Source organism: Littorina saxatilis, linkage group LG17, assembly GCF_037325665.1.
Source record: "Littorina saxatilis isolate snail1 linkage group LG17, US_GU_Lsax_2.0, whole genome shotgun sequence".
In the NCBI taxonomy this organism is placed as follows: domain Eukaryota; kingdom Metazoa; phylum Mollusca; class Gastropoda; order Littorinimorpha; family Littorinidae; genus Littorina; species Littorina saxatilis.
Window position 1 is genome coordinate 8,808,371 of NC_090261.1, and position 22,108 is coordinate 8,830,478.

At 40.8% G+C, this 22,108-nt stretch overlaps 1 protein-coding gene across 1 annotated transcript in view; it reads left to right on the plus strand.

The window, feature by feature from the left end:
- LOC138953489 (methionine synthase-like) overlaps positions 1 to 21,594 on the plus strand; it is a 35,766-nt gene extending 14,172 nt beyond the window's left edge. Inside the window, exons 14-33 of the mRNA XM_070325331.1 lie at positions 1,859 to 2,044; positions 2,753 to 2,932; positions 3,569 to 3,685; positions 4,169 to 4,309; positions 5,519 to 5,608; positions 6,296 to 6,394; positions 7,100 to 7,258; positions 7,869 to 7,972; positions 8,259 to 8,326; positions 9,218 to 9,338; positions 9,604 to 9,688; positions 10,479 to 10,577; positions 11,608 to 11,683; positions 13,023 to 13,178; positions 14,021 to 14,202; positions 14,670 to 14,806; positions 15,382 to 15,448; positions 15,963 to 16,064; positions 16,442 to 16,642; positions 17,905 to 21,594. Of these exons, the coding sequence (XP_070181432.1) occupies positions 1,859 to 2,044; positions 2,753 to 2,932; positions 3,569 to 3,685; positions 4,169 to 4,309; positions 5,519 to 5,608; positions 6,296 to 6,394; positions 7,100 to 7,258; positions 7,869 to 7,972; positions 8,259 to 8,326; positions 9,218 to 9,338; positions 9,604 to 9,688; positions 10,479 to 10,577; positions 11,608 to 11,683; positions 13,023 to 13,178; positions 14,021 to 14,202; positions 14,670 to 14,806; positions 15,382 to 15,448; positions 15,963 to 16,064; positions 16,442 to 16,642; positions 17,905 to 17,988 (2,454 nt within the window). The 3' untranslated portion in view covers positions 17,989 to 21,594. The remainder of the gene's footprint in view (positions 1 to 1,858; positions 2,045 to 2,752; positions 2,933 to 3,568; positions 3,686 to 4,168; positions 4,310 to 5,518; positions 5,609 to 6,295; positions 6,395 to 7,099; positions 7,259 to 7,868; positions 7,973 to 8,258; positions 8,327 to 9,217; positions 9,339 to 9,603; positions 9,689 to 10,478; positions 10,578 to 11,607; positions 11,684 to 13,022; positions 13,179 to 14,020; positions 14,203 to 14,669; positions 14,807 to 15,381; positions 15,449 to 15,962; positions 16,065 to 16,441; positions 16,643 to 17,904) is intronic.
- The last annotated feature ends 514 nt before the right edge of the window (positions 21,595 to 22,108 follow it).

A 22,108-nucleotide genomic window follows, 5' to 3' on the forward strand; every position in this document is an offset into this window, starting at 1 on the left:
TAATGTGTACAAATTAAACCTACTTGACAGGGAAATAAGTGTGCGACTCGGGCGCTTTTGCTTTCATTGCGTTTTCTGCACTGGTTTTCTTGTGTGTGTGGTTTTTTTTGTTGTTGTTGACAAATGTAATAAAAAGTTATAGGGTCGGCCCCTAAAAATAGGGTAGGTCGGGTTACTGTAACCACACCTATTTTTTGTTTAGGCCTAAATGAAATGTGCAAGATTTGGATATAAAACATCAGATATATCTCTGTAGCAGCTAACACACATGGCAATGTTGTTTTCCTAAAATTAAAGAATAAAAAGGAACATGATTTTTGATATTAGTCACAAAAACATCATTTCCACTGTTGGTTGTCACCACCCTGCAATGGACATACTTTTAAATGTGAACATTTACAATGTAAAAAAGAAAAAGTTTCCTTCAAATATATATTTTGATCAACACCCATTGCCTTCTTGTATCATTTCAAGTTTGTTATAAATGTTTATCTGCAGTGTAAGGGAATTTTTAATGAGCCAAACACTTGCAACCGTGTCCCTGAAGTATGTCCAATGAGCAGAAATCGAAAGAGGATAACTCTGTTATTAAAACACCACAACAACAGGGTTGCACGCTCTGCAGACGTCTCTGTCACTGTTTTCGATTGGTATTTAACAGAAGCTCTGAAAAGTGTCTAATCTATGATTAATAGTCAAAGGTGATAGAGGTAGTGACGTAGTACACACCAATGGGAGGTAACTCCCAGAGTATGTGCTCATTACCATGGCTATTTTTAGCTCTTTTGGTGATGGGGTTGCTTCCCTTTAAAAATGTTAGACGGGTAGACTGTGTCAATGCTATATGTGATTTGGGTAAGTATATTAATCAAATGAAAATTTACTTTTAAAATGTTCTATTTTAAGACCCCCCCTTTTTGACTCACATGCGAAGCAAAAGTGAGTACATGTACTCACCCGAGTCGTCCGGACGTCCGTCCGGCCATCCGGAAAACTTTAACGTTGGATATTTCTTGGACACTATTCAGTCTATCAGTACCAAATTTGGCAAGATGGTGTATGATGACAAGGCCCCAAAAAACATACATAGCATCTTGACCTTGCTTCAAGGTCAAGGTCGCAGGGGCCATAAATGTTGTCTAAAAAACAGCTATTTTTCACATTTTTCCCATTTTCTCTGAAGTTTTTGAGATTGAATACCTCACCTATATATGATATATAGGGCAAAGTAAGCCCCATCTTTTGATACCAGTTTGGTTTACCTTGCTTCAAGGTCAAGGTCACAGGAGCTCTTCAAAGTTGGATTGTATACATATTTTAAAGTGACCTTGACCCTGAACTATGGAAGATAACTGTTTCAAACTTAAAAATTATGTGGGGCACATGTTATGCTTTCATCATGAGACACATTTGGTCACATATGATCAAGGTCAAGGTCACTTTGACCCTTATGAAATGTGACCAAAATAAGGTAGTGAACCACTAAAGGTGACCATATCTCATGGTAGAAAGAGCCAATAAGCACCATTGTACTTCCTATGTCTTGAATTAACAGCTTTGTGTTGCATGACCTTGGATGACCTTGACCTTGGGTCAAGGTCACATGTATTTTGGTAGGAAAAATGTGTAAAGCAGTTCTTAGTGTATGATGTCATTGCTAGGTTTAGTTATTTGACCTTGACCCTGAAGGTCAAGGTCATGTCAAGGTCAAGCATGTGAGTCGTATGGGCTTTGCCCTTCTTGTTACGACCTAATTTTCAAGGTTTTTCCAAAGTCGTAAATAGGGGGTTCTACTGTAGACAGGTTGGGATGTACATTTACAACACACAGAGCTGATTGAAAACTCTTCACTTTCCAGGTGCCGCTGTGCATCGACTCCTCCAACTTTGCGGTGGTGGAGGCAGGGCTGCGGTGTTGTCAGGGCAAGTGTATCGTCAACAGCATCAGTCTCAAGGAGGGGGAGGAGGACTTCCTGAAGAAAGCCAAACTGATTCAACAGTACGGCGCGGCTGTGGTCATCATGGCTTTTGACGAGGACGGACAGGTCAGTGTCAGGGGTTTGATGGAAGGGGAGGAATTTGTGTGTGTGTGTGGTGGGGGTTGGGGGGGGGGGGGGGCGGAGTGTTATCAGGGCAACAGCATCAGTCTCAAGGAGGGGGAGGAAAAGAAAGCCAAACTGGTACAACAGTGTGGAGAGATGCCTAAGGCCTAAAAAAAAAATAGGTGTGGTTACGGTAACCCGACCTACCATATTTTGGGGGGCCGACCCTATAACTTTTTTTTACATTTGTCAACAAAAAAACCAACAACAAAAAGTGATTGCCTACCTTCCTACCCTATTTTGTTTGGCTATGTTACCTTAACCACACCTATTTTTTTTTTGTGCCTAATGTTGTCAGGGTAAATGTGTATATTCTTACCAGCATCAATCCCACTTTGAGAAAAACAATCTGCTAAAGAAGGGCAAGTGTGTGTTCCTGTGGGGCGGGAGAGGAAAAAGGGTAAGAGGGTTTGCACATAACACGGATAATGCAGTTTAACATGGATGTGGTTGATGATATAAAGGAAGGGTCGTTTGTGCACATACTTCAAGTGTGTATGACTAGAGGTGAATTTTAATGTTTGTGGAGTCAGTTTCTGTTTTCAGAAGAAAACTATGTGTCTTATTTCTTATGTGTCTGAAGAACAAAGTTTTTAAGATTTTGTTTGTAAGAACAAATCCTTGATCATTTTTGTAACATTATGTTTACAGGCCACAGACGCACAGCGCAAAGTGGACATCTGCACTCGATCATACCGACTGCTGCTGGATAAGTTGAACTTTAACCCCAACGACATCATATTTGACCCCAACATTCTGACCATCGCTACAGGAATGGAGGAACACAACACGTACGGCATTTCCTTCATTGAGGCCACCAAGATGATCAAGGTTTGTCAAAATGTATCTGTGTGTTACAACTTTAAAATGTTGTTGTGAAGAGACACACATTTGATTTTGTCATCATTGTTCACCTTGGTTTTCTTGCGATGTCTTCAGTGATGCATTCCAGGCTTTACTCCATAGCTGAAAATGTAAGATGTATGTTTAAACAAATTTTTACTTGACTTATGCCTCTGAATTCCTGGGGAAATCTGGATAGGGCCATAGCAACGCTCCTCCAACATACTCGGTTTTGGGAGACCCACTTCAGCTGTGCCCATTTTTCTTTTCCCTTCTGTGTGTAGGGAGTTCCTTTTTTTCTCTCAAAGCATGATCATATTCATTGTGCGTGTTACCTTGAACGGTTGAAAACGACGTTAAACACCAAATAAAGTAAATTTTGCATGTTTTTTCTCTCTCTCTCTCTTTTCTGTCTTCCTTCATTCCTTCCCCCTCTCTCTCTTTTTCTTTCCACACAGTATTTACAGTATTTAACTTACAAACCTCTGAAGTAATACTTCTGTTGAGTGTTCGTTTATTTAATTTGAATTTATCATAGTGTTCTTTTCTTTTAACAGTGTTGTCGTTGTCAATAAACTTTCTAAAAATGTTGTTATGTAATACACTGTATTTGTCTTGTTCCAGGCCACACTGCCAGGTGCGAGAGTGAGCGGAGGGGTGTCCAACTTCTCCTTCTCTTTCCGCGGCAAGGAGACCATCAGAGAGGCCATGCACAGCGTCTTTCTCTACCACGCCATCAAGGTGAGTGTGAACGTATCATGCATCTTTTTCTGCATTCTGCAGCATGGCATTTGCATCTTTGTTGTGTGTTTTCTTGCCATCAAGGTTGGTGGACATCTAGTTATGGTGCAGCCTTTTTGTGTCTGTCTGATTGTTTTATCTGTGATACTGCTGAACTAATCACTACTTTTCTGTGGTTCAGTTTCTTAAATGTTGCCGTATTTTGTAGTTGGGGCTGGTACGACTTATAAGCATTGTATATGTATAGCCAAAAGAACGGGTTTTTGCCTCAATTTTATATCTAGTCTATTTAAAATCATTACTTCAGAAGCTTGTTATTCAGCTGCCAGATTTTGCCTGGACGTATTGTGTTTCTTCTGGTAAATATTTTGTACGCTCTGCTTTGTGTGATATCGCCGTAATACTCAAAATTTGCTGACATATTCTTGAACAGAAATGTGTTGCTAGCCTTGGCTAAACCTTTTCTGCTTTCGATCTTACCAGGCTGGTATGGACATGGGCATAGTGAATGCGGGAGCGCTGCCGGTGTACGACGACATTGACAAAGAACTGCTGGAGCTGTGCGAAAGTCTACTGTGGAACACTGACCCTGAGGGCACAGAGAAACTCCTCATTTATGCACAGGTGAGGCATTTATTGCATTGATTGTATTTAAGGCCAAAAAAAAAATTTGTCTGTTTCTGGTCACCCGACCGACCCTAAATTTCGGCGCTGACCCTAAACTTTTTTTTTCCAAACTCAAAATTTTTTAATTTATTTTTTGGTGGTAAAGGACAGGGTGAGAAAATGAACAACAAAAACGTGTGAAAACGAAAGTCCGCTGACGATTTGTAAATGTGTTGAGTGTCTTGTCTCTATGTATAGTGAATCCAGTCTCTTTGCGCGATTTTTAAAGTTAGTTTTATTGGTCTACATTTGGGGTGTAAAAAAAAAAAAAAAATAAAAAATAAAATCCCTACCTACTGACCCTATTTTTTTTAGCCATGTTACCAGAAACAGACAAATTTTTTTTTTTGCCTAACCATATTGCAGTAAGAAAACTCTTTTGGTTATGTGCTAGTAGAAAATACCACTGCAGTTGATTTTTTGGTGTGAATCATTCTGCTATTTTTTAAAAATTTAATGGGTTTTTTTTTACAGGTTTTTAATCATTTTCTTACTTGTCAAATTCTTGTCTATTACTCAGATCAAAATGAGTTGAGGGTAGTTGATGTGACTGACACTCAATGACTCCAGCCTCTGTGGATGTATGATGCAGTCAGGGTGTGCCGGTCACATCTGTTGTCAGCACGGGCGGGAACATCACTCCAACGACAGTTGACCAAACTGAGATCTCGGTTGATGTTCTCTTGTCAGTTTATCTGTGGCATATTTTGCTACATCTTGGAGTCCGCAGTAAGCGTAACCTTTACATAAAAAAACTTCTTTATGCTTGTTTTATTTTTCATCTTGTTTAGACACTTAATTTTTTTTTTATTTGTTCAATTTACTGATCTTTGTAACATACTACAAATGTCAATGATGGAAAAGCTGTGTCATCCAGGCTCAGGCAGCAAGTGTGGCTGGTTAGTTTGAGCAATTAGTCAGAGAGGAATGGCCTTGACAATACTGACCACCATGCACACCTGTGTTTCATGGCCTTGACAATACTGACCAGAACACACCTGTGTTCCATGGCCTTGACAATACTGACCAAAACACACCTGTGTTACATGGCCTTGACAATACTGACCAAAACACACCTGTGTTACATGGCCTTGACAATACTGACCAGAACACACCTGTGTTACATGGCCTTGACAATACTGACCTACATACACTCCTGTGTTTCAGAACATGGGTGCAGTGACGAAGAAAGCAGAAGAGGTCGACAAGTGGCGAGAGCTGCCGGTTGAGGAACGCTTGTCACACGCCCTCATCAAGGTTAGTGTAGTCCTGTGAGCCTCCTGGGCCGATGTACATGAAGCAAAACTGGGTGCCACCCAAATGGGTGGTAAGCGACCGATGGGTCAGATTGGTTGAAATTGAGAATTGTGATTTCAACCAATCAGACCCTATATGAGACGAAAAACCGAGGTCCCTTCGTGTACACTACATTGGGGTGTGCACGTTAAAGATCCCACGATTGACAAAAGGGTCTTTCCTGGCAAAATTGTATAGGCATAGATAAAAATGTCCACCAAAATACCCGTGTGACTTGGAATAATAGGCCGTGAAAAGTAGGATATGCGCCGAAATGGCTGCGATCTGCTGGCCGATGTGAATGCGTGATGTATTGTGTAAAAAATTCCACCTCACACGGCATATATAAATACCTGCGCCTTGAATTCGTGTGTTGAGATATGTGCGCGATATAAATTGCATAAAAAATTAAATAAATAAATAAATCCCTGCGCTTAGAACTGTACCCACGGAATACGGGCGATATAAGCCTCATATTGATTGATTGATTGATAGCTTGTTCACACCCAGTTGGGTGGCACCCAGTTTTGCTTCGTGCACTTCAGCCCGGGTGTATTGTACAATGACTCTTGCTTGAACGTCTAAGTTGTTTGTTATTTTTGTTAGAGATGATTAACACGTGGTGTACATGAAGTTGATATTGTGCAGGGCATTGACAAGTGGGTTGTGGAGGACACAGAGTTAGCACGGACAGACAGAAAGCTCTACCCCAGACCTCTCAACGTCATAGAGGGACCCCTCATGAATGTAAGTAGATTCTCTGTGTGTGTGTGTGTGTGTAGGTGACTGTATGTGTGTTTGTGTGTGTGAGTGTGTGTAAGTGACTGAGCGACTGTGTGTGTGTGTGTGTCCAGGTGACTGAGCGACTGTGTCTGTGTGTGTGTCCAGGTGACTGAGCGACTGTGTGTGTGTGTGTGTCCAGGTGACTGAGCGACTGTGTGTGTGTGTCCAGGTGACTGAGCGACTGTGTGTGTGTCCAGGTGACTGAGCGACTGTGTGTGTCCAGGTGACTGAGCGACTGTGTGTGTGTCCAGGTGACTGAGCGACTGTGTGTGTGTGTGTCCAGGTGACTGAGCGACTGTATGTGCGTGTGTGTGTGTGTGTGTGTGTGTGTGTGTGTGTGTGTGTGTGTGTGTGTGTGTGTCCAGGTGACTGAGCGACTGTGTGTGTGTGTCTATGTGTGTCCTGAACTTTTCCATGAACCCAAACTGAGTTGTTTTCTTCATGAACACTTGAAGTAAAAGTTGCTATTTCAGTAAGCATTCTGAGAGGGATAATCACATTTAGACATGCTTCTTTTGAATGAAACAGTAGTACATTCTTGTGATACAAGTAGAGGAAGCATGCTAGGTATTTTCATGTTTCTATAACCCGGGAGACTGGCATCTTATCCACTAGGCCATTGCGCCCGTCATCCCAGTTTTTACCATTTTTTATCGCTGTTTTCACCAGGGGATGAGCATTGTGGGTGACCTGTTTGGAGCGGGCAAGATGTTTCTGCCCCAGGTGATCAAGTCAGCGCGCGTCATGAAGAAAGCGGTCGGCCATCTCATCCCCTTCATGGAGAAAGAGAAGGCAGAGGAGCTGGCCAAAGAAGGCAAAACCAGCACAGTATGTTTTACTTCATGTTTTTATTTAGTTCTCAGGGTTGAAATCCTCCTTCTTTTGGAGTATTTCCTCCATCAAAAGCCTTTTTCTCTTTCCGAAACCTTGTTTTTCTCGTCCTAAAATTGTCAAAATCTGTTGCCCTTGTCTTTTACTCAAAATATATAATTCCCTAGAGGGGTGTCCCTGCTTTGCTTTGTCATTTCGATAGCTCCACACACCTAACTGTCCTCCTCTTTCTCACCGGTTACCATTTCAAGCCCTGAACTTTGCATGGATAGATAACTCATACATGTGTACTTTTCTCCTTTCATATTCAATTGTTTTTATTTTTCACGTTTTGCTCTATTTACAAAAGAGCAAATCTTAGTCATTTTTGTCTAAAATCAAAAGTAAGCTTATGGATCCGAGCTGTGCTATCTTGTTAATATTCAAGTTCTTTTAAGGTCTTTCTTTGAGTAAGTCGTGTCACAAGTCTATACAGAGTTGAAAAAGACTTAAAATATTTTTACATCTGTTGAAATTTATGGAGAGCTTTGATCCAGTCTCAGCAACAACTGACCTGTTAACAATTAGTTGTTTTCATTTACTAACGTTTAGTTTGTGCTTTGTGCAGGAGAGGTCATACAATGGCACGGTTGTCTTGGCAACAGTGAAGGGAGATGTCCATGACATTGGCAAGAATATTGTTGGTGTGGTGCTTGGATGCAACAACTTCAAGTCAGCATTATTCCATCTACCTCTTCCCTCTCCCCAAGAACAAGTGTGTGTGTGTGTGTGTGTGTGTGTGTGTGTGTGTGTGTGTGTGTGTGTGTGTGTATGTGTGTGTGCGTGCGTGCGTGCGTGCGTGTGTGTGTGTGTGTGCATGCAAGTAGTCTGCCTATGACTTACATCAATCTTTATGTATGGTAAGTTTAATACAACAAACTTGATGCGGAAAACACCAGAGACTGTTTTATTTATTGTGATAATTAATTGAGTTATATAATGTGTTCTCTGCCAACAGAGTTATAGACCTTGGCGTGATGACACCAAGTGACAAGATTTTGGAAACAGCCATTCAGGAGAAAGCTGGTGAGAAATTGTCTGCTTAGTAATGTCTGTAGGACTACTAAGTCTTTTAGATTGTTCTTAGACTTAAAAGATTCAGCATCAGTCTAGTGTCTGTGCTCAAAATCTTGTTGGAAAATGTGTCTGCATTCTGTGGAATACAGAATTTTATTGGTCTGACCTGGACGTAAGCAGTGAAAAGTCATTCATGTGTATCAGGGAGCACGCTTAATGTGGGAGACGTTAAAGACAATACTTTAAAGACAATATACTCTCATGGATATGATTCTCTTTGTAGACATGTTCTGGAATGTCCCAGTTGGGCGGGGATATAGCTCAGTTGGTAGCGCGCTGGATTTGTATTCAGTTGGCCGCTGTCAGCGTGAGTTCGATCCCAGGTTCGGCGGAAATTTATTTCAGAGTCAACTTTGTGTGCAGACTCTCTTCGGTGTCCGAACTCCCCCCCCGTGTACACTACATTGGGTGTGCACGTTAAAGATCCCACGATTGACAAAAGGGTCTTTCCTGGCAAAATTGCTTTGGCACAGTTAATAATTGTCTACCTATACCCGTGTGACTTGGAATAATAGGCCGTGAAAGGTAAATATGCGCCGAAATGGCTGCAATTACTGGCCGTATAAAATTTCATCTCACACGGCATCACTGCTGAGCGCCTAGAACTGTACCCACGGAATATGCGCGATATAAGCCTCATTGATTGATTGATTGAGTCATTCAGAACTATTGCACTGAAAAAACTGTTGACAGTGGAGGCTTTTCTTGCAGAGCAATGTAATTTCTCTTTTGAGATAATAAAGTAGTATTGTATTGTATTGTATTGTATAAATGAGGACTTCTAATTGTGTTTTTCTGTTTCATTCCCGTGCAATTGTGTGCCTGTTTCTTGTGTTTCAGACATCGTTGGACTGTCAGGTCTGATCACACCATCTCTGGATGAGATGATTCACGTTGCCAAGGAGATGGAGAGGGTGGGGTTGAACGTGCCTCTGCTCATTGGGGGAGCTACCACATCAAAGTGCGTCAAGTTTGATTTAGCATTGCTGATTCTCCCATGCTGTTGAAATATTTGAGTGTTAAGTCAGTCATTGTTCACCTCAACTGCTGGCACTTTCTCAGAGAAACGCTGACTATCTCGGTCTGTGTCAAATGTCATATTTTGGTCAAAAATACTAATAGCGTATAATGTGTCTAGTCTGAGAAGTACAGGAGGTGATGAAAATAATAAAATTGTTTTCGCTTATATCGACTGATAACCTTCTTTTTTTCCATTTTTGTTGCAGAGCTCACACAGCAGTGAAGATTGCACCACGAAGAGTCAGCATGCCTGTGATACACGTACTGGATGCCTCTAAGAGTGTTGTGGTGGTAAGTTGGTCTTGCCACTTTAATAAGGCACACTCCTTCATGTGAAAATAGTTTTTTTTTTTTTTTTTTTTCCCTTACAACTGTTCTTTTTGTCCTGTTGTGCTCTCACACTGCCCCGTCCCTGCACTCGCTGCTCCAACCACCTCTGAATTTCGTTCCGCTGCCAGACTTGTCGATTTTACAGACGCTCGAGGGGGGGATGTCGGGTCGCTGCGGTAGGCTACCCTCGGAAGATGACACTGCACTTCTGCTGAGTCACTTCGACGGTGTTCAGTAGTGGGTCTGTCCCGAGCTAACGGACGCAGCCCACTACCTACTATGCCCCCTACAAACGACATTGACTTTAAGTCGCGGAGCCAGACTGAGTGAGCGTCCCCTCCAGAGAGCAGACCGCCACCACGTCCCTCCGTCGACCCCTCAGAACGTCACACGTTGAAGACTGACAGCAGAAGTACTATTCAGGGAAGGATGGAACAGGAACACTGAGACCAAGGTCACCATGAGAGCTCCGGGCATGAAGGGCCACAAGACCAAGGACAATTTATATTTTGGATGATTAATGAGAGGATGATTATGATGGCCGACAACTGCAGAGTCTGCTGTGAAGGGTGGCGCAGTAATCTCCCTGTCACAGATATATGTTAACTTTTATGTCTTTGTATTGAATTAAATGGCACTGACGGTGTATATACTGGATTTTCTTAAGTCTTTTGATGGTAGTGGAAGTACAGTTTGTATCTAAATAGTTTGTGTGGTGACCAAATGTTTGATGTTGAAGGTGTGATTTCAGTGTTCATCGTTGCTGGACGCGACACAGTACGATGACTACGTTGAAGAGATTGCTGATGAGTATGAGGAGATCAGGGAAGAGCACTATGAAAGTCTGAAGGTAAGAAAATAGATATCAAAATAAGACCAGGGAACTTGGAGGATACAGGTTATCGCATCAAAAGCTTTCGGCAGAATCAGGCTTAAACTTGTATCTTCATTTTCATTAAAAAATGTTTTGCTGTTTGCAGAGCAATTTCAAACAGCTGAATGCACTGAACACAGATTGACTACTAATTTTCAAATATCAAGCATTAAAAAAATCAGAGAAAGGTTAATGATATGTTTGAATGTTTGCATCGAACACAGCTTATGTAGGTTATAAAACGGGCTAGTCTAAAGTGACACACCAAGAGTACTGGTCTTTTGAGAAACCAAATATGCATTTATAGTGAGTACGGTTTGCAAAATGTCCACCAGAATAAGAGCTACAGTGGACCCCCCCCCCCCCCCCCCCCCAATTTAAGACTTCCTCCCTTCATAGACCAAATAGCCTGGACCGCCAACTCGTCACATGACCCTTCGAGGTTACGACGCTCGACTTTCAGGGGCGCGTCGAAGACAGTGAAAAGAAAGCACGCTCCAGTTATTTGTGACAATGGGAGGTGACAATGAACTGGATTTTGCAAAACTCCAAACTAAACTTAACAAAATTCATCGAAAAACATGTTCCATATGCACTTTAGCTGAGTTTATTTTAGCATTTTCAGAACTTACCTCGGCAACTTCGTCCATGTTTACAATCGACACCGGATATGACATCCCCCTGATTTCTGAAAGGCCATGTAAGCGTAGGTTCCTAAATGCGAGAGGCCGCTACCTCGTAATAGAGAGAAAGAGCGGAGAGAGAGCTAGTTGGCGGTCCAGGATAAATGGTCTATGCTCCCTTTTAAAACCCTGGACTTTCTCTTCATAACCTCTGTAAATTTACCCCCATTTGAAGACTCTTTTTTAAGACCTGATTTTGTCAGATTTTTGGAGGTCCTAAAAGGGGGGTTCCAGTCTGTATTGAAGAAGCAACCACCTTACAGAAAACAATAAAGAACAGCCCAGAGACTGAAAATATGAGTTTAGTTGTATATTTGTGACAGGACCGACGTTACCTGACTTTGGAGAAGGCAAGGAGCAAGGCGCTACAGGTAGACTGGGCCTCGGAACCTGCACCAGGTCAGTATATAATTTTATCTTTCTTCTTTGTACAGTGGAACCTCTCCGTTAAAATTGCATTGGGGAGATTCTTCTGGTATATGCCGGAAATCCGGATTCAATTATTGCCTTTTTTTTAATTTTTAAAAATTTTTTTTTGTACATTTAGTCAAGTTTTGACTAAATGTTTTAACATAGAGGGGGAATCGAGACGAGGGTCGTTGTGTATGTGTGTGTGTGTGTGTGTGTGTGTGTGTGTGTGTGTGTGTAGAGCGATTCAGACCAAACTACTGGACCGATCTTTATGAAATGTTACATGAGTTCCTGGGAATGATATCCCCGGACGGTTTTTTCTTTTTTTCGATAAATACTTTTGATGACGTCATATCCGGCCTTTTGTAAAGGTTGAGGCGGCACTGTCACACCCTCATTTTTCAATCAAATTGATTGAAATTTTTGTAAAGCAATCTTCGACGAAGGCCGGACTTCGGTATTGCATTTCAGCTTGGTGGCTTAAAAATTAATTAATGACTTTGGTCATTAAAAATCTGAAAATTGTAATTAAAATTATTTTTTTATAAAACGACCCAAAATTACTTTTATTTTATTCTTCATCATGTTCTGATTCCAAAAACATATAAATATGTTATATTCGGATTAAAAACAAGCTCTGAAAATTAAAAATATAAAAATTATGATTAAAATTAAATTTCCGAAATCGTTTTAAAAACTATTTCATCTTATTCCTTGTCGGTTCCTGATTCCAAAAACATATAGATATGATATGTTTGGATTAAAAACACGCTCAGAAAGTTAAAACGAAGAGAGGTACAGTAAAGCGTGCTATGAAGCACAGCGCAACCGCTACCGCGCCAAACAGGCTCGTCACTTTCACTGCCTTTTGCACTAGCAGCGGACTACGTTCAGTTTCATTCTGTGAGTTCCACAGCTTGACTAAATGTAGTAATTTCGCCTTACGCGACTTGTTTTTCTTTTTTGTCTGGTTCGGTTGAGGATTCATGACATTTTTCAGTCCACCCATGAAAATGCGTCTCCAGCATTATAGTCCCTCTGCTACGAGATCTTATTTTGTTCAGATGTTTTTTTCATTGTGTCACTAAATGTACCTCCTTTTCAAGGTCCCCGTTGATCTCCATGTGATAAGAAATCGAGGCTTTTCTCCTACGTTTTTGTTTTGTAAATCTGACACTTTCTCAAAATCCAGAGATCTTTTTAAGTTTATGTATTTTGTCCTGATATAAGCTAGCTTTACCCAGATTTGTTTGAAAGATAACATTTTGCTAAGTTACAACTGACGATTTTGATGGTCACTGATACAATTGTATGTTGTGTTATCCAGTTCGACCAACATTCCTGGGTCTTCGCAAGTTTGTGGACTATGACCTTGAACTTCTCATTCCGTACATTGACTGGCGACCTTTCTTCCACGTTTGGCAGTTGAGAGGTCGCTACCCCAACAGAGGCTACCCCAAGATATTTGATGACAAAGATGTTGGTAAGGACTTGCTTCCTTTTTGTGCAGTGAATGTACACCATAGCCTTGCAGAGCCTTTACTTATAATCTGCAATGATTAGCAGAGCCTTTACTTATAGTCTGCAATGATTAGCAGAGCCTTTACTTATAATCTGCAATGATTAGCAGAGCCTTTACTTATAGTCTGCAATGATTAGCAGAGCAAAAAGATCGTAATTACACTCTGGAAGTGACTCCACACACTTATTCATTCCTAACTGGGCAGTCTTCATTTTTAGCCCCACGTGAGGTTCATCATCACACTGAATGAACCTCAAAATGTTCTCTCTACTTTTAGTGTGTTCAATCACTTCCAGGGGGCTCATTCTCGAGATATCCCCTGCAGTGTCAGTGAACAAGCTATATTTCCAAATCGAGAGGGCTAATTCCAGAAATGAGCAGTCTTCCTATTTAGCCCTAGTGAGGTTTGTCGTCACATTGAATGAACCTCAAAATGTTCTCTCTTCTTTTTGTGTGTTGCATCACTTCCAGGAGGCTCATTCTCGAGATAACCCCTGACTGCTGTGTTAGTGAAGAAGCTATATTTTAAAATCTGTGTAGTTCAGTGTATCCATGTTCCACCCCATGTCACCACAGTGGCATGCAAAAGACCTCGGTCATTCTGCCATAAATTCAGGTGGCTGATTACACCTAAACACGCTCACACCTGTATAGCGCGACTCTTGTTGCTGCTAGCTTTCCACTGGGAGGAAGCGACCCGAATTTCCCAGCAATGGAATAATAAAGTAAATGAAATTTAAAAAAAAAGTAAATTTAAACATGGCAATCTATGAATAAATGTTCAAATATTTCTCTCCTCTCAGGTGAGGAGGCAAAGAAAGTGTTTGAGGACGCTCAGACAATGCTGAAGAGCATTGTGTGCAACAAGTCGCTGAGAGCAAATGCCGTCATTGCTTTCTACAAGGCCAACAGTGTCGGCGATGACATTGAGGTCTACCATGAGGATGGCAAAGTCATTGATGTCTTGCATGGAATGAGGCAGCAGGTAAGCTATAGGGATGTTAGGGTGGGTTCATGTATGAACAATGTTTAGAGAGAGACAGAGAGGGAGAGAAAGCGAGGGAGAGAGAGGCAGGCAGGCAGGCAGGCAGAGAGAGTGAAGGAGGGAGAGTGAAGGAGGGAGAGTGAATGTTTGTGTGTGTGTGTGTTGCTGCAAGGTAACACAGCTCAGTCTGTAAGCTGTGTCTGATATTTCTTCTGGAAACTACAGACAATATGGTAGATTAACCAACACATTGTTACATATGTCAGCCATCATGTCCATATGTGCATGGTTACATTCTAAATAATCTACTAATACATGCGTATGCTTGTGTACTTGTCCAAATGCTTTGTTTGTACACATGATTAAACAACATTGTTATTGTATTAAAGCTCTGTTTAAAGCAAGCTGTTGACGTTTTAGCTTTGTTTCTTTCAATCCTAAACATTCACAGTTATTTTCCTACACAGGCAGAGAAAGAGCCAATGGACAACACTCCCTACCTGTGTCTGTCGGACTTCATAGCCCCCAAACACACAGGTGTCACCGACTACATCGGTCTTTTTGCCACCACCGCTGGGCTGGGAACAGACGACCTCTGCAAACAGTGGGTGCTGCTGTCAATTATCGTCTTTCTTTGTCTCAGCATTTAGAAAGGAAATTGCTTGTAGTTAGAAATGTTGTTGTTTTTTTGGAGAGAATGTCACATGCAGAGGTACACATATTGTTGTCATCCTGGAATTTGGGTGTAACTCGATTCTTGGCGATTTTGATGTTTTTGTGCTTTAAACTAAGTAAATCACTCTCCATGAGAAACATTCTCTAAAATACGATGAACCATACATGATTTAACATTCTTTATCTTTCTATCCACACCAGGTACAAATATAAACACTATTTCACAATGAAAATAATCAGTTTTGGCCTTCTGCTGAAAGGCTGTCTAAAATGAGTTACGCCAAAATTCCATGACGACATTGATATATGGTTTTCTGAAGCAGTTTTTGTGAAATTTGAAGTCAGGAAATGTACCACCTTATGGAAAAAGCTATTCTTTGTCCTTGACCTACAGGATTGTGTTTAGACTTTTGGTCTGCTTCTGTTTAAGAATAACGAATGATAGATGTATGTTTTTTGCACTTTTTACTTGTCAGTCAAAACGTTGCCGTTGTGTTGCCACAGGTATGAAGAACAGTTGGATGACTACAGCATCATCATGGTGAAAGCTCTGGCTGACAGGTTGGCCGAGGTCTGTAGCATTGCCTGTTTCTAGCCATTGTTATGATAGCGTGTCGTGCTATTTTGAGCGAGTGTGACTACATTGCAGGTACAGTGGAACCCCCCTTTTAAGACCTCCAAAAATCTTACAAAAATCAGGTCTTAAAAAGGAGGGAGTCTTAAAATGGGGGTAGTTTTACAGAGGTTAAGAAAAAAAAGTCTGAGAAAACAAGGTCTTAAAAAGGAGGGAGTCTTCAAATGGGGGGTCTTAAAAGGGGGTTCCACTGTAGCCTATCATGAAAGATCATAGACAAAGGGACAACAGAAGGTGTCCTTTTAAGGGAGGTGTCCTCTCATTGGAGGAGTCCTCTCATTGGAGGAGCCTGACATTGTAGTTACCACTGTACTGTGTCCTTGTCATTTCTGAGAACACTGAAAGAAATTGATGAGTTTTGTTGTTATTGTTTTAATTAAAAAAAAAAGAAATTCTTGTTCTTTTTTTTTTTTATCAGAAAGTTATATGTAGCATATTTGTTTTCATGCAGGCATTTGCAGAAGCGATGCATGAGTATGTGAGGAAGCAGTACTGGGGTTACTGCTCAGATGAAACTCTTGACGCAAACGACCTGCACAAGATCAAATACCAGGTGGGAGCAGAATTTCTAGAAAATATAACATGACTGGCTTACTGATTCGCATGCAATTAATAAATTGATCGACCTGTTGTTCTGGTTATTGATGGTACTCCAACAGTTGTTGCTGCGGTGGAAATTAGCGTAGGCAAAAAGAGCATGCTGAGAAAGGAATGATTTGAATTTTAGTTTTCAGCAGAGAAAGACATTTAGGACACACGCACAACTGAAGCGATGCAGTTATGATGCAAACAAGACAATTACACTGATAAATGGAGCCATGTAGTTATGCTGATAACAAGACATTTTATACTGATCATGGTAACCATGCTGTTACAGTGATAAAAACAGCCAAGTACACTGGTGACTAAACCAGCATTTTCCATTCACAGGGCATTCGTCCAGCCCCCGGGTACCCCAGCCAGCCGGACCACACGGAGAAAGAGAACATGTGGAGACTGCTGAAGGCGGACGAGGTGGACATCACTCTCACCGAGTCTCTGGCCATGCAGCCGGCGTCCTCCGTCTCCGGACTCTACTTCGCCTCTCCGCACTCCGTCTACTTCTCCACGGGCAAAATTGCAAAGGATCAGGTACGGTGCAGCGCGGAAGAAGATTTTTGGTTGGAGTGTTGATTGATTTGTGTTTGTTATAAGATAGAAGCTAAAAATGCTTGCAGGGAAATTATTTTGTCATAAACTTGTTGTGTTTGAAGTTTACTGCTATCAGGCTGTGATCGCAGTGTTTTTTTCTTTCATGGTTGTAGCATCTGTATGTAGTAACATTATAGCAAGTCTGTGTGAGAGATGAATTGTTTAAATAAATATGTTAACTAAAATAATTCTTGCTTGATTGGTAGTGGTACAAGCATTTGTGTTTGTTCTTGTTTTCCAGCAGGTGACAAGAAGTTCATAAACTACTTTTAGACATTAACAAATCTAAAGAGAAAACTATCTCCTCATTCCTTCTTTTTTACATTTAGTCAAGTTATGACTAAATGTTTTAACATAGAGGGGGGAATCGAGACGAGGGTCGTGGTGTATGTGTGTGTGTGTGTGTGCGTGCGTGCGTGTAGAGCGATTCAGACCAAACTACTGGACCGATCTTTATGAAATTTGACATGAGAGTTCCTGGGTATGATATCCCCATACGTTTTTTTCATTTTTTTGATAAATGTCTTTGATGACGTCATATCCAGCTTTTCGTGAAAGTTGAGGCGGCACTGTCACGCCCTCATTTTTTAACCAAATTGGTTGAAATTTTGGTCAAGTAATGTTCGACGAAGCCCGGACTTCGGTATTGCATTTCAGCTTGGTGGCTTAAAATTTAATTAATGACTTTGGTCATTAAAAATCTGAAAATTGTAAAAATAAAATTTGTTTTATAAAACTATCCAAATTTACGTTCATCTTATTCTCCATCATTTGCTGATTCCAAAAACATATAAATATGTTATATTCGGATTAAAAACAAGCTCTGAAAATTAAATATATAAAAATTATTATCAAAATTAAATTTTCTAAATCAATTTAAAAACACTTTCATCTTATTCCTTGTCGGTTCCTGATTCCAAAAACATATAGATATGATATGTGTTGGATTGAAAACACGCTCAGAAAGTTAAAACGAAGAGAGGTACAGAAAAGCGTGCTATCCTTCTCAGCGCAACTACTACCCCGCTCTTCTTGTCAACTTGATTTCACTGCCTTTGCCATGAGCGGTGGACTGACGATGCTACGAGTATACGGTCTTGCTGCGTTGCATTGCGTTCAGTTTCATTCTGTGAGTTCGACAGCTACTTGACTAAATGTTGTATTTTCGCCTTACGCGACTTGTTTCTTTGTGTGTTCTCCAGGTGGATGACTATGCGTCCAGAAAAAAGATGGACGTTTCAGAAGTGGAGAGATGGTGCAGCTCTGTACTGGCTTATGACCCTTGATTCTCAGACTGCATTCCCGGACCCTGACCTCTACAATTGGTCAGCGTTGGCCGCAGTTTCCACACAAACTGGACTGACCTGCCACTGCTGTTTCAAGACAATGATCATGCCGAGTTGATCTTGCTTCCTGAAGTGCTGACTTTGATTTTTGAAATGGATTATAATTGATGCCATAATTTTGGAATTAGAGCACGACCATGGAATGTTGATCTTGATTCTTGAATTGGATTGTGGTTCAGATTTCTTGCTAATGACGAGCTATGGTTGATCAGCAATTTTTCTGTGATTCTGGCCTAATGTTCCGAGTTGAAATATTGATAATAATGGTACTGGTGCAAGTTTGCACGCTTACCGGACACTGTAATAAACTTCAGCACTGATGACAAATGCAAAGTTTTTGTGTGAGGAATTTAGGAGGGCAGCTGACTACAGCCTGTTATGTGCTATTGTTGACTTGTGAAATAATGAGCAGCAACAGTCGTAATGGTTGTATCTAAAGTCAGCCAGACTTGTGAAATGATATCAGACAACAGTCGTAATGGTTGTATCTAAAGTCAGCCAGACTTGTGAAATGATATCAGACAACAGTCGTAATGGTTGTATCTAAAGTCAGCCAGACTTGTGAAATGATATCAGACAACAGTCGTAATGGTTGTATCTAAAGTCAGCCAGACTTGTGAAATGATGAGCAGCAACAGTCGTAATGGTTGTATCTAAAGTCAGCCAGACTTGTGAAATGATGAGCAGCAACAGTCGTAATGGTTGTATCTAAAGTCAGCCAGACTTGTGAAATGATATCAGACAACAGTCGTAATGGTTGTATCTAAAGTCAGCCAGACTTGTGAAATGATATCAGGCAACAGTCGTAATGGTTGTATCTAAAGTCAGCCAGACTTGTGAAATGATATCAGGCAACAGTCGTAATGGTTGTATCTAAAGTCAGCCAGACTTGTGAAATGATATCAGGCAACAGTATTAACGGTTGTGTCTAAAGTCGGTGAGAGTGTGTGATGTGTACATGATGAATGGTTGAGATGAATGGATGTGATTGGAAGACTTTAAATGACGTTCTTTGATTTAAACCATAATTTTTGATGCAGCACATAATTGTATGATTGACATGGGAGGCTTCTGATGATAATATTTTAGCCTTACTTTTTTTTATATAATTTTGATGTAGCTTATCGTGCATCATGCACGGCTGTTCCTAGCTTGTGTTTTAGTGTGAGTTAGAAATAGCACAGCAGAGGGAATAGTTTTGATACCAGCAGCTGCAGCCAGACCCCCCGCGGGTTAGGGGGAAGAATTTACCCGATGCTCCCCAGCAAGAGGCGACTAACTGCCCCCCGCGGGTTAGGGGGAAGAATTTACCCGATGCTCCCCAGCATGTCGTAAGAGGCGACTAACGGATTCAGTTTCTCCTTTTACCCTTGTTAAGTGTTTCTTGTATAGAATATAGTCAATGTTTGTAAAGATTTTAGTCAAGCAGTATGTAAGAAATGTTAAGTCCTTTGTACTGGAAACTTGCATTCTCCCAGTAAGGTCATATATTGTACTACGTTGCAAGCCCCTGGAGCAATTTTTTGATTAGTGCTTTTGTGAACAAGAAACAATTAACAAGTGGCTCTATCCCCTCTCCCCCCTTTCCCCGTCGCGATATAACCTTCGTGGTTGAAAACGACGTTAAACACAAAATAAAGAAAGAAAGAAAGCTGCAGCCAGCACACTGGTAAGCTGGCTTGCCTGTTATATCCAACTGCTTCCGCGCTATACTGGGAGATTGGCCTTCTCTGTGCATAGTACTGAGCGTGCTGCTAGCTGCTGTGTTATCTCTGCTGTGGGGAAAGGATGGGTGCTAAAAATAGCCTGCAGCTAAAGTAGCAGAAATGAAGCCCTTTGAACAGCGGTACATGTGAGTGAAAGGTTTCATATGATTCTACTGTATGATAATTTTTTATCCATAATTTTGGATTATTTTGATACTGTGCAATTAAACTTTCAAGTGTCTTGTTTTTAATTTGTTTCTCTCTGATTTTCTTTGTTTTATCTTTCATCTTTTGTTTTCAAATTGATTCCGTTTGAATTGTGTTGGTTATGAATAAAAGAGTGGTATAGATGCACCAGCAGATATTATCCACTGCAGCTTAGTTAAAATGTGTAAGAAGTTGACAGAAGAATGTCAGTTTTTTTACCAACTTTAGATCTAATACTATTGGAACACTTGTCTTTTCAACTGATACGGGTAGATATTAATATGCTTGCCCACTCAGTGGATAAAACATATATTATTTGTTATATGGCTTCATGGCTCATTTTGTTGTTTTACTGTGTATTTCTGTTGTTTTGATCAAGTGGGTGGGAGTATTATGTTTGCTTCTTGTTCTTCATCGTTCAAGGGCTGAAATTCCCACATACTTACACCCGTGTACACCGTTTTTACCCTGCCATTCAGGCAGCCACATGCTGCTTTCAGGAGAAGCATGCTTGGTATTTTCGTGTTTCTATGACAGTATAAGCCACCAAACTCTGACATTGATTACAGGATCTACAGCACTTAGTCCTGTGCATTATGTTTGCTATTTTGGGCTTGAGGATTTAGGCAGCCATAGACTTATACCCCAGACCAGCGAGGAGGTTCCTCATCTCCAGAGCGGCAGCTGCCTTTGCATAGGACCAGCGAGGAGGTTCCTCATCTCCAGAGCGGCAGCTGCCTTTGCATAGGACCAGCGAGGAGGTTCCTCATCTCCAGAGCGGCAGCTGCCTTTGCATAGGACCAGCGAGGAGGTTCCTCATCTCCAGAGCGGCAGCTGCCTCTGCATAGGACCAGCGAGATCTCACTGCTGCAAGGGACAAACATCACAGAGCAGCGCCCGCCTCATTACAGACATCAGACTACCGTGCGCCTGTTTGCTTCCAGTCTTGGATTGCGGAGCCACTTGCACTCTCATCACTGAGAACATAGACTGCATCATGTTCAGACTTTGATGGACTACCTCAAGAGACTTGTATCCCTCAAGGAACAGGTCTTCTGTGTTTGGAATTGCAAATACAGTTTATATATCAGTGTTATGCAAGAAAGGGTTTTAGCTTGAAGCCTTCTCCAAAACTTTTTGGTTTTCTTTTATCGCTGGTTTTGTATGCGTGTGTGTTCCCTGTGTTTTCAGCAACATTTTGAGTTTTAAAATGTTGTGATCTGAACCGGTATAAAGTGTTTTGCAAATGTTTTCATGGCATATAATAATGACATCTTGTGTGTTTTTTCCATGTGGAAGAAAATGAACTAGTCTCAATTAGATCTGTCATGTGTTATGAAGTAGATGCTTTCCATTCTGAGGTTGGCTAAGACATTGTTTACTTGTGTTTTTAAACAGATTTCAGACCTATCAATTTTTTTTATTCACTGGATTAGTATCATGAAAAGATTTTATAACTGAAATGTTTTCACGGGTGTACTTTTAATTTTGGGTGGGGGATGTGAGAGAATGGAGGAATGTCTTCTTCTTCTTCTTTACTTTTATTTTGTGTGGTTTTGTTTTCTTGTTGTTTATTGTTTTTTGTAAATGCACTTACAATTACATTGAGAAATGTTATAAAAAGAGAAGTATAAATTTTGCAAGCAAACTGCTTACGAAAAGTCTAGCTCTCATTTTGTATTGAACATATTTTCGACTTTTTGTTCCATGAGCGTAGATAGTAATGGGTTGCATGTGTGTGTGTGAGAGAGAGAGAGAGAGACAGAGAGAGAGAGAGAGAGAGAGAGAGAGAGAGAGAGAGAGAGAGAGAGAGAGAGAGAATGAATGTGGTTAGGTTGGATCAGATCATGCATATAACTATCCTGAATATACATCTCCCTGTTAATCTTACTGTAGTGTAGTAAATGATCAAATTATTCGTCCGGGAATACATTACCTCAAATTTAACTAGAATAAAATACAATGTTGACCTTAGACTTTGAACATTTATCAGACCACTCCACATGATTTCCCCTCTGGCTGTTTGCACAAAGACTTTGCCCTGCACACTGTACATGTAGTTACATTTCTGTGGTTTACAAGAGAGGAAAGATGACAACTTCATGAGTGTGTGTCAGGTACAGAAAAAACCATTTTGAAGAACTTAC